A 12,891-nucleotide genomic window follows, 5' to 3' on the forward strand; every position below is an offset into this window, starting at 1 on the left:
AGTGAAACTCCACATCATTTTCAACCGAAAGAATGGGATCCTAATTAGACTACGTTATACTCCATGTATACATAATATGTCAAAACACACCCTACTGTGGTGTATACCTAAAAAGAACAAAAAAATTAATAATCAACACACTGTCTCACATAAAGAAAGAATTCAGCCAGGCAAAATGGTGCATGCCTGCAATCTCAGCTACTCAGGAAGCTCAGGCAGAAAGAAGGCAAGTTCCAGGCCCACCTGGACAACTTACCAAGACCCTGTCTTGAAATAAAATAAAAAAGAGTTAGGGATGTAGCTCAGTGGTAAAGTGCCCCTGGGTTCAAACCCCAACACGGGAAAAAAAAGTATTCAACAAAGGCTAACAAGCATTAATTCCCATCTGCTACCTCAACCTTTCATCATGTCTTACTTTTTCTTCCTGATTTTGACACCTGTTTTCTCTGAACAATTTTAGGTACTACCAATCAATTAATCCCCCTAATATAGTTCACCAATCATATAACTTGCTTGCTCACAAACTTTCCACTTGTACAAAAGATCTATAATCCTTCATTGAACATTCAAAGAGCTCCACGATCTGGCTTTGAACTGTCCCTCAGGTGCCACATCACCCTGCTACCTTGAGTATATCCAAATGACTGACTATTCCAGTAAAATATGCTCCTTTCCTAACTACAGCTGTGATACATACCCTTTCCACCAAAGACCAAGTTCATATGCTAAATGCCTTGATGAAGTCCTTCCTAATACTCTCAAAAGAAGAGTATCTCTTCTGAAATCATGCAGCCTTTACAGTCACAAAGGAAGTTAAATACCAATTGGTGTTAAAATATGAGAAGCATTTTTGAAACAAGATGGTAAATTCCAAGGAATCCCATTGTGCCTCTTTATGTACTTGTCACGTTCTAACTAGAATGTTAATTTTGTGGACCTAATCTACAATCAGTTCAGTTATAAACTTTTTTTTTAATATGGTGTATCACTATGTCACCCAGATTCTCACTCTCCCAAGTAACTGGGACTACAGGTCCACGTCCCTACAACCAAGTTAGTTATGAATTTTTGAGAACAAACATTTCAAGATTTCTTATCTCCTCCAGGCATGGCAGCACACACCTGTAATCCCAGGGACTCGGGGGGCTGAGGAGGGAGGATCACAAGTTCAAGACTAGCCTCAGCAACTTAGAAGGCCCTAAGCAACTTAGTGGGACCCTGTTTCAAAATAAAAAATTTAAAAAGGCTGGGGATATAGCTGGGTGGAAAGCACCTTTGGGTTCAATCCCCTGTACAAAAAAAAAAAAAAAAAGAAAATCTTAGCTCCCATAAATTTCTCCTTCAAGACTTGTTTCAAATGTGGCCTTTACTAAAGCTTTCCTGGTCATCCCCAGAAGACTGCATTTACTACCTGACCTGTCTTCAATGGCCTGTAATGTTTGTCTGAGAATGAATGAAGGAATAATAGATTAAGTGATGAATGAATGAATGCCTATTTTCCTAAAGTAGAATAGTACAGGACTAATTCATCATATGCTTTCCTCAAATATTTACCTGTTCTCTACTTCTGTACATGACAGGTTCTGCTAAAGTACTGCTGCTATTGTGGGTTTTCTAAAACTTAGCTGGAACTGCAGTCAGAGTATTGCAGTCATTAAACAAACCATGCAAACTGACCAACATGGAATGCAAGGTCAAATATTATTTCACTGTCAGTAAGATATACTAACCCAAAACTTCCTAAACATTTGACTTTTACTGACTTATAAACCATTTGATAATGATCAATGGACTGAAGTTGTGGTTCAGTGATGAAGCACTTGCCTCACAAGTGTGATGCACCAGGTTCAATTCTCAGCACCACATATAAATAAATGAATAAAATAAGGTCCATCAATAACTAAAAATAATTTTTAAATAAATAAAAAGATCAAAGAACCAACCACTTCCCATATCATCACTGTTTCATGAAAGAAAGACTATTTTAAACATTTTGCATTCAAACATTTATTGAGCACCTACATTTTCGAGATACTGTTGAAGCACTGGAAATACAACCAAGAATAAGAGACGTCTATATACTCTTCTAAAAACAGAAGAAAAGAAATAGTCTAGTTGGGCTTGTTGGCTCACGTCTGTAATTCCAGCTAATTTGAAAGGCTGAGGTAGTAGGATCACAAGTTTGAGGATATTCTGAGCAACTTAGTGACACCCTTTCTCAAAATAAAAAGGGCTGGGGATGTAACTCAATGGTACAGCGCCTCTGGCTTCAATGCCCCATACCAGAAAAAACAAAACAAAACAAAACAAAACTTCGAAGAAAGAATAGTTCTCTAAAATGATTTACATTAAGACAGAAAAAGGGGAGGTTTGCTCGCACATACACACCCGCAATTTCTCTGTGGACTTCGTGAAAGTTCATTTTTGACCGGCTTTCAGAAACCTGTAGTTAACCAGCTATCGTCAAGCATCATACATTTAAGAGCTCCTAAGGAATTCGGCACAGAAACTGCTACACAACACTCTGCCCTCGCCCCTCAGGCAATACATTTGCTTTCTGAAAACAATTTTGACACGATTCTCTCAATGCTTCCTACTTTTAAATATTTTCCAGACAGAGGTCTGGAATGTGTGAAATCTTTTTCAAACTATAAAAGTTTCGTGACAAACTGGAGAGCACTACAATCCCGAGCCGAAAGTGTACCACAGCTGAGCAACTTAACTTCCATCAGAAGAAGAACCTAAGAGAAGGAATTTAGAAACGTCGTTAACTCGGGAACCACGAAGCCAGAGGGAGCTGCTCAGCCTCCAGCACTCCTGTCAAAGACCAGCGGCCCAAGACACCTCCTGCACCCAGGTAAACCTGAGAACCTCGACCCTTCTCAAGGCCCAAAGTTGACAGGGGGAAAAAAAAACACTAAAAAGTAATGCCAGCAAAGCAGCCAACTCGAGCAAGACGGCGGGGATCGGGATGCAAGTTAAAGCAAGGAAGTGAAGGGTCTGCAGCCCCCTCCCTCAGACGCGGAGCTCACACCCAAGCTGGGGGATGGGGTGTGTGTGCACGAGGAATTAAAGCGACAATCGGTAAGAGGAAAAATCCAGGACGCTAACGATTTTTTTGTGAAAGTCCTCAAGTCGAAGAGTAGGGTCGAAATCAAGTCGCTAAGCCTTACCTCAGCGCTTGGATGCTTAAAAGTATCTAAAAATAGCAGCTCCATCGCCGAGTCCACCGCCATGTTTGCCGCGGGCGGAGGACGGGGGGAGGACTTCCGGGGCAGCGCTCCAACCTCGGAGACAGCTGCTCCGGAGAGGGAGAAACGGAAGCACTTCCGGCGATCACAGCCCTAGCGCTTCGAGCCTCGGCCTATCCCGACGCGCCTTGCTGCCTGAAGTGGCCGACCCCGCCTTCTCCAGCGCGGCGAAGGGCGCCCTCTGAAAGCCCAGAGGGACGGAGCGGGGAGGAGGAGGAGGAAACTACGGCGTATCCAGTGGTCCAAACCGTGTGGCTCTGTAGCGCTGCGGAGCCACGACGACCTCGGGGAGGGGTGGGTGGAGAGGGCTTTGAAAGGCTGGCGGAGGGAACATTACCGACTCTAGAGGACCGGCCCCGTGTACCGTCTCAAAAGCAACCTTTCTAGCTCTGGAGATGCAGTGAGCGAAGTTGCAAAATAAAACATGAGTTTTAGAAGAAGAAAAGAAAATTGTTTCAGCAAACGGAGACTCTTTTTGTTTTCTTATCTGTAAAATGTGAAGAATAGTACCTAACGCCTAGGATGATTGTGAGGATTCATTGAAATAAAATTCAAAGAATTGTGTAAGTGAAAATGTCATGAATGATATAAAAAGGAGGTCCGTTTAAAAAACTGTCATGTGCTGAAGAACATTGCAACTGGAAGTGCATGCACACAGCTTGTTTGGCCATCTAAATTGGCAAAAACCCTGGTAGAGAACTTAGGAAATAGCAAGTAAAATAACATATGCCTACCCCTCTTCTAGGGAAACTCTCATGCACATCCCCCCAAAATACCTACAAATATGAGAATGTTCATACACATTTTATACTTGGACAAGAACTGAAAACCTAATTGCCACTACACAAGAAATAAGTACACAGAAGTGTATTTATATAAGAGTATATAACGGGTGTAAGAATGAACAAGTCTGTGTCTTCTAATGTAAATAATCTAAAAGCCAGGGGATGTGGCTCAGTGGTAGAAGTGCTTTTGTAGAATGTGTGAGGCTCTCGGTTAGATACCCAATAAAATAGCACTTACACGCTTCCAAAATGCAAAATAATATAAAATTTGAGGGGCAGATGTATTGTAAAATGATAAAGTACATTGGAATAATAACCAAAACTTCAAGTTAGTGGCAAGCTGGAGGGATTTGTAATGAACAAGAACAAAAGGGCTTCAAATGTTTGGACTATCTTTTATTCTTAGGTTTGGTGGTGGTTTCATAAGGTGTGCCTTATGTTATTGGTTGTACCTATTAGTATGTCTGAAATATTAAATATTTAATTAATCTTCAAAGTAAATCTTCCATGCACCCCCTTCCATTGCCAGCCAGTTTTCTCTATTACCTAATAGTATATCCCTTTTACTATTAGTTTTTTCAAAGAACCAGTTTTTGCATGCATATTTGCTTCTAATATTTTCTATTTTGTCATTACTCAGTTTCTGTATCTTCATTATTAGTCTTTATATAGTCTGATTTTCTTACTGCCACGGTTTGGTTCTGGAATGTCCCTCAAAGTCTTCCCCAATGCAGCAATGTTCAGAGGTGGATCTTTGGGGAAATGATTGAATCATGAGGACTCTGACCTCTTCAGTAAATTACTAATTTGCTGACATTATTGGAAAGTGATAGAAACTGTAGGAGGTGGGACCTACTTAAAGGAGTGAGTCTTTGCCCTTGAGAACAATATCTTGTGAGTCTGTCTCTCTGTCTTCTCCCCATGGTTGCCATGAGATGAGCAGTTTTCCTCCACTATGCCCTTCTGCCATGATGTTCAGCCTTACCTTAGGCAAACAAGCAATGAACCCAGCTGACCATGGACTGAAAACATGAGTCAAAACAAATCTTTTCTCTCCTAAGTTGTTTTTTCAGATATTTTGCCACAGTGACACAAAGCTAACACACTTAAGCTTTGATAGTCTTTTACACCTGAGATTAGTGTGTGACAGTTTGATTCTTTTTTTAGAACAGTTTACAAAAGTTGAACAGATATTACAGAAAGTTCTCATATACCCTCTTCCCCATTCAAAGATTCCCCTATTATTATCTTTTCTTAACTTTGTATATTTCTTTTTTCTTTCTTTTTTCATATAGTAATTTTTTTAATTTAACTTAATTTTTTTAAAAAAAATTCATGCATTTTGATTCACTGTACACAAATGGGGTACATCATTTCATTTCTATGGTTGTACACAATGTAGATTCATACCATTTGTGTAATCATACATGTACATAGGGTAATGATGTCTGTCTCATTCCACCATTTTTCATACCCTCCTCCCTCTCATTTCCTTCTACATAATCTAAAGTTTCCCATTCTTCTCTTACAGACTGCATTTTAATTCATTGACACAAATGAGATAGAATTTTTCATTTCTATGCTACACAATATAGATTCACACCATTCATGTAATCATATGTATACATAGGGTAATACTGTCTGTCTCAGACTACTATCTTTCCTTCCCCCACCCCCTCCCACCCCATTTTCCTCTACACCATCCAAAGTTCCTTCATTCTTTTCTTCTCCTCACCCCTCCCCTTGTTATGTATTGTCATCCACTTATCAGAGAAAACATCCAGCCTTTGGTTTTGGGGGCTTGGCTTATTTCACTTAGCATGATATTTTCCAGCTTCATCCATTTACCAGAAATTTTATTCTTCTTTATGGCTGAGTAATATTCCATAGTGTATATATACCATAGTTTCTTTATCCATTCATCAATTGAAGAACATCTAGGTTGGTTCCACAATCTAGCTATTGTGAGTTGAGCAGCTATGAACATTGATGTGGCTGCATCACTGTAGTATGCTGATTTTAAGTCCTTTGGGTATAAACTGAGGAGTGGGATAACTGGGTCAAATGGTGGGTCCATTCCAAGTTTTCTGAGGAATCTCCATACCCTAATAAATAAATTCAGCAAAATAGCAGGATATAAAATCAACATGCATAAATCTAAAGCATTTTTATTCATAAGCAATGAATCATCTGAAGAGGAAATGAGGAAAACAATTCCATTCAAAATAGCCTCAAAAAAAAATAAAATAAAATACTTGAGAATCAATCTAACCAAAGAGGTGAAAGATCTCTACAATGAAAACTACTGAATATTAGAAAGAAATTGAAGAAGACCTTAGAAGATATCCCAAGTTCTTGGATAGGCAGAATTAATATTATCAAAATGGCCATACTTCCAAAGGCACTATACAGATTTAACGCAATTCCAATTAAAATCTCAATGACATTTCTCATAGAAATAGAGAAAGCAATCATGAAATTCATCTGGAAGAACAAAAGACCCAGAATAGCCAAAGCAATCCTGGGCAGGAAGAATGATGCAGGAGGTATCACAATACCAGAATTTAACTCCACTGTAGAGTAATAGTAACAAAAACTGCATGGTATTGGCACCAAAATAGACAGGTAGACCAATGGTACAGTATAAAAGACACGGAGATATACCACATAAGTACAGTTATCTCATACTAAACAAAGGTGCCAAAAAATACAATGGAGAAAAGATAGCCTCTTCAACAAATGGTTCTGGCAAAACTGGAAATCCATATGCAGTAAAATGAAACTAAACCCCTATCTCTCACCCTGTACAAAACTCAACTCGCAATGGATCAAGGATCTAGGAATCAGGCCTGAGACCCTTCACCAAATAGAAGAAAATTAGACCCGAATCTTTATCACGTTGGCTTAGGACCAGACTTCCTTAACAAGACCCCCATAGCGCAAAAAAATAAAAGCAAGAATCAATAAATGGGATAGATTCAAACTAAAAAGCTTTTTCTCAACAAAGGAAACAATCGATAATGTGAAAAGAGAACCTACATAGTGGGAGAAAATCTTTTACACACATTCTTCAGATAGAGCACTCATCTCCAAAATTTATAAAGAACTTAAAAAACTTTACACCCAAAATATAAAGAACCCAATCAAAAAATGGGCTAAGGAATTGGGCAGACACTTCACAGAAGAAGATATACAGGTGATCAACAAATAGAATGGCTATTATAAAGAATACAAGCAATAATAAGTATTGGCATGGATATGGGGGAAAAGGCACACTCACACATTGCTGGTGGAACTTTGTATATTTCATACACCTGATGAACCAGTATTGAGACTATTATTAACTAAGTCATAGTTTATCTTAGGTTTTACTCAGTGTTGTACAATTTTGACAAATGCATGTTGCCCTCCATACAGAACAGCTTCTTTCCCCTAAGAATCTCCTGTTCTCTACCTATTCATCCCTCTCTCCCTCTTAGCAAAAGGTTGTTATCTATTTACTGTTTCTACAGTCTGCTTTTTCCAGAATGCCATATAGTTAGAATTATACAGTATGTAGCCATTTCGGACTGGCTTCTTTCACTAAACAGTATTGATTTAAAGTTCTTTCTTGTCTTTTCATGGCTTAGCTTTCTAAATATTTTTCTACTGTCTGAATATAACATAGTTTATTTATTCATAAAGCTGGATGCAGTAGAATGCACCTGTATTCCCAGCTACACAGGAGACTGAAACAGGAGACTCTCATGAGCCTAGAGTTCAAGAACAGCCTGAGCAACATATTAAGAACCTCTCTTAATAAATAAATAAATAAATAAATAAATAAATAAAATAAAAGCTATTGCCAGACATGGTGGCACATGCCTATAATCCCAGTGGCTTGGGAGGCTAAGACAGGAGGACCATGAATTCAAAGCCAGTCTCAACAACTTAGTGAGGCACTTAGCAACTCAGTGAGACCCTGTCTCTAAATATAAAGTAAAAAAGGGAGGAGGATGTGGCTCAGTGGTTAAGCACTTCTGGGTTCAATCCTTGGTACCAAAAAAAAAAAAAAAAAAAAAAAAAAATCTGTCATTTGAAGGACCTTGTGTTTGCCTTCAGTTTGAGGCAATATGAATAAAACTACCATAAACGTGTGCAGATTTTGGGGCAGACATAAGTTTTCATCTCATTTAACTAAATATTTAGGAGATCAATTGCTGAATCATACAAGACTATTTTTAACTTTGAAAGAAACCACTAATGGGTTGGTGATACAACTCAGTGGTACAATGCTTTGCCTAGTATGTGTAAAGCCCTAGGTTGGATCTGATACTGATGCAGCAACAAAAATTGCTTAAATAACTGTACCATTTTGCATTCTCACCAGCAACGATAAGTGTTCCTGTTCCTCTACATCCTCATCAGCATTTAGTTTGCCAGTGTTTGTTATTTTGACCATTCTAATATGTGTGTAGTGCACACATGAGGTTTGCAATTTCATAATGACATATGCTGTTGAATATCTCTTAATGTGTTTACTTGCTAGCCATAGATCGTGGGTGATGCTCTTTTTTTTTTTTTTTTTCAAATCAAATGAAATCTGATGGCTGGTATCCTGAATTGGATCATGTAGATCATGATCTGGGTGAAAGCTTACTGTTACATTTTGGATCTAGAATATCTCTCCAAGGCTTATGTGTTGAAGGCTTGACCCTAATGCATCAATATTCAGAAGTGGAGCTCTGGGGAAATGATTGGATCATGAGGGCTCTACCCTCATCAATGGATTAATCCACTGATGAATTCATAGCTGAATGTTCTATTGGGAGGTGGTAGAAATTGTAGATGGTGGAACCAACTTGAAGGGAGTAAGCCCTTGGGATCTCTATCTTGTCCCTGGACACACAGAGACACACACTCTCTCTCTTCTTCATGGTCACCCACCATGATGTGAGCAGCTCTGCTCCATCACATCCTCTCTGTCTTGATGCTCTGCCTCACCACAGGCTCATAGCAATGAAGCCAGCCAACCATAGACTGAAAGCTCCGAAACTGTGAGCCAAAGTAAGTCTTAAAAATCCTTCAAGTTGTTTTTCTCAGGTAGTTTGTCAGAGTGATGAAAAGCTGACTAACACACCGGTATCACATTCAGGATATGGAGATAAGGACTAAACTTTTGGAAGAGTCCAGAATTCCTTATCCATCACTTCTCACAGTACATAAGGTCTCAAGTTCAATTTGGTTCACTCTTTCCTCTTGTCTTTATCACATCACCTGGGTGGTTCAACCCAGGTACATCGAATCCCTCAAAACAGAGGTATTTAATATTTCCATGCCCTTGCTTACAAGGGGTCCTCTACCCTGAATACGATCCCCTCAGTGTAGCTTTCAAAAGCCTACATAAGTTTCAGTCACATCCAAAGGAATAAACTACCTAAGGAAAAAAGTTGGCCAAGGAAGTGAACACTTGTATACTGGAAACTACAAAATATTGCTTAAAAAATAAATGTTATCATAAATAAAAATAGATTACACAAAGATCAGAAGACATAATATCATTAAGATGGTAATACCGTCTAAAGTTATTTACAGATTCATTGCAATTACCATCAAAATTTCATTTTTTTTTTTTTTTTTTTTTTTTTTTTGCAGTGCTGGGGATCAAACCCAGGGCCTTGTGCTTGCAAGGCAAGCACTCTATCAACTGAGCTATCTCCCCAGCCCTCAATTTTGTTTTTTCTGCAGAGATGAAAAAGCTGGTCATCAGATTCATATGAAATTTCAAGGGGCTCCAAATAACTAAAACAAAACAAATTTGGAGAACTCATAATTCCTGATTTCAAAACTTAACTACAGAGCTATGACAATCAAAACTGTGTGATGAGTATGGTAGAGCACACCTGTAATTCCAGTGACTTGGGAGAGTGAGGCAGGATTGAAAGTTTGAGGCCAACCTAAGGAATTTAGCAAAACCCTGTTTTAAAATAAATAAATAAAAAGGATTGGGGGTGTGGTTTGGTGGCAAAGCAGCCTTGGGTTTAATCCCCCATACCAAAAACAAACAAACAATCAACCAAAAAACTGTGACAATGACATAAAGGTAGGCATATAATAATTACCCTTATCCATCAGGTATGCACTAAATATACTATATTTTCCCCCATATATACCTGTACAAATTTAAGTCCTTTTCCATTTTAACTAAGTTTTATCATACACTAAAACTTTTGAAGTATGAGGTGACAACAAAAGCTTCACATTTTCATTGATTGAAGATTCTTTCTTACCATAGATCTTAGCAATTTTTTCTTTCCTAATTAAGTCAAGAACATTCATCTTTTCACTTAAAGGAAGAAATTTGTCACCCCTTTTGGCATATTTGAATTGCAAGCATTGCTTCTCTTGACCTTTGGGACCAACATTAAGTGTTACTTGAACACAAGCACCATGATACAGTGAGAGTAAATCTGATGGCCAAGCTACCTGTCAAGTAACTAAAGAGCAGGTAGCATACACAGAGTAAGCACATGGGACAAAGGAATGATTTATGTCCCCAGTAGGATGGAGCATGATGGCACAAGATTTCATCATGCTATTTGGAATGACGTGCAATTTAAAAGTTACTAATTATTTGTTTCTAGAGTTTTCCACTTAATATTTTGGTCCATAGTTAACTGTGGGTAATTGAAACAATGAAAATCAAAACTGTAAATTGAGAGAGACTACCATATAGACCAATAGAATAGAATTAGGAGTCCACAAATCAACCTTTACATATTTGGTGAAATGATTTTCAACAGTAGTGCCAAGATCATTCAGTGGAGAAAGAATCATCTTCAACTAATACTGACATAACTTAATATTCACATACAAAAGAATGAAAACATGTTATACACATGCATGAGCTAGGCCTCATGTCATACAAAAATTAACTCAAAAAATATCATGGAGCTAAAATCATACAAATCTGTGCAGAAAACATAGGGGCATATCTTCATGACCTGGGTTTTGGCAATGAATTCTTCAATATGATACCAAAAGCATAAGCAACAAAAGGGGAAATAAATCAGACTTCATCAGCACTAACAGCTTTTGTGCAGTAAATGACACTATCGGGAGAACAAAAAGACAACTATCAAGGTTTCACTGTTTGTCCCCTTGCAAACTCATGCTGAAATTTGGTTGCTTTTGTGGCAGTGTTAGAAGATAAGATCTTTGGAGAAAGGTAAAACAGCCACGAGGGCTGTCTTTCTTTCCCTGAAAGAAAATAATAAAGTAAAATGGCAGGTTCCATCCCCTTCTGCCTCTTTACTCTTCCACCTTCTGCCGTGTGATAATGTAGCAGGAAGGTTCTCGCCAGACGCCTGGCACCCTGACCTTGGACTTGCCGACCTCCAGAACTGTGAAGCAATAAACTTATGATCATTATAAATTGCCCAGTCTTAAATATAAAATAAATTGCCCAGTCTCACCAAGCACAGTGGTACACACCTATAATCCCAGCTGCTCCAAAGGCTGAGGCAGGAGGATCACAAATTCAAGATCAACCTCTGCAACTTAGCAAGATTTTGTCTTAAAATAAAAGTGGTTGGGGTTGTAGCTCAGTGGTAGAGGGCCTCTGGGTTCAATCCCCAGTACCCAGAAATAAAAATATATTACCCAGTCTCAGCTCAATGTAGCAATGCACACCTGTAATCCCAGCTACTCCAGAGGCTTAGGTAGGAGATCACAAGTTTGAGGACAACCTTAGCAACTTAGCAAGACTTTGTCTAAAAATTAAAAAGAAAAACATCTGGGGGTATAGTTCAGTGGTGAAGTCAGTGGATTCAATCCCAAGTGCTAAAAAAAAAACCTAATAAAAATAAAATAAGTACCCAGTGTCAGGTATTCTGTTATAGCAGCACAAGTAAGCTAAGACAACAACCTACAGAATGGGAGAAAATATTTGCAAATTATGTAACTGGTTTTGGGTCTACTCTCTAGTATATATATATAAAGAAATCCTACAACTCAGTAGCAAAAAGGCAAACCACCCAATTTAAAAATGGGCAAAGCATTTGAATAGAAAGTTCCCAAAAAAGATGTGCAAGTGGCCAATAAGAACATGAAAAGATGCTCAACATCTTTGGTCATTAGAGAAAGGCAAAAGCAAGCTACCATTCCACGAACATCGGGGTGTACGCAATTGTTAAAAAATAACAAAGTAATGGTAGAGCACTTGCCTAGCTTTTGTGAGGTACTAGGTTCAAGTCTCAGCACCACATATAAATAAATAAAATAAAAGCCAATCAGCAAACGGAAAACTTTGTTTAAAATATATAGGATTCTTGAAATAGAATCCTTTTAAAAAATAACAAAGTAACAAGTAGCAACAATGTAGAGAATGGAAACACTTGCACATTGCTGATCGGAATATATAAAATGTTTCAGCCACTATGGAAGGCAGTCTGGCTAATCCTCTAAAAAGTTAAACATAAGGGACTAGAGATGCAGCCCAGTGGTAGAGCACAGGCTTACCATGCCCAAGGCCATGGGTTCAATCCCCAGCACCAAAAGGAAAAAATTAAACATATAGTTAGCATATGAGCCAGTAATTCTATTGCTAGGTATATATTAACAAAATGGAAAAAAATTCGTGCTTGAATACCTGCACACATGTGTTCACAGCATTATTGACAACAGCCCAAAAATTCACACACATCTATCTGCTTACCAATAAATGGATAAACAAAATGTAACATAATTACTTCCCTTCAATTTTTCCTCCTATCCCTCAGTGGATTTGTGGTTCTCTCATTCATGACTTCAAAGTATATTTCACCCATTAACTTGTAGGTTAAACTCTATTACCCAACTACTTTTTGCACTTTTTT

At 38.3% G+C, this 12,891-nt stretch overlaps 1 protein-coding gene across 1 annotated transcript in view; it reads right to left on the bottom strand.

Annotated features, from left to right (window-relative positions):
- VIRMA (vir like m6A methyltransferase associated) overlaps positions 1–3,251 on the bottom strand; it is a 56,189-nt gene extending 52,938 nt beyond the window's left edge. The window contains exon 1 of the mRNA XM_079116793.1: positions 3,174–3,251. Coding sequence (XP_078972919.1) covers positions 3,174–3,236 — 63 coding nt within the window. The 5' untranslated portion in view covers positions 3,237–3,251. The remainder of the gene's footprint in view (positions 1–3,173) is intronic.
- Positions 3,252–12,891: the final 9,640 nt, after the last annotated feature.

The sequence above is a fragment of the Sciurus vulgaris genome (genome assembly GCF_902686455.1).
Source record: "Sciurus vulgaris genome assembly, chromosome: 1".
Classification (NCBI taxonomy): domain Eukaryota; kingdom Metazoa; phylum Chordata; class Mammalia; order Rodentia; family Sciuridae; genus Sciurus; species Sciurus vulgaris.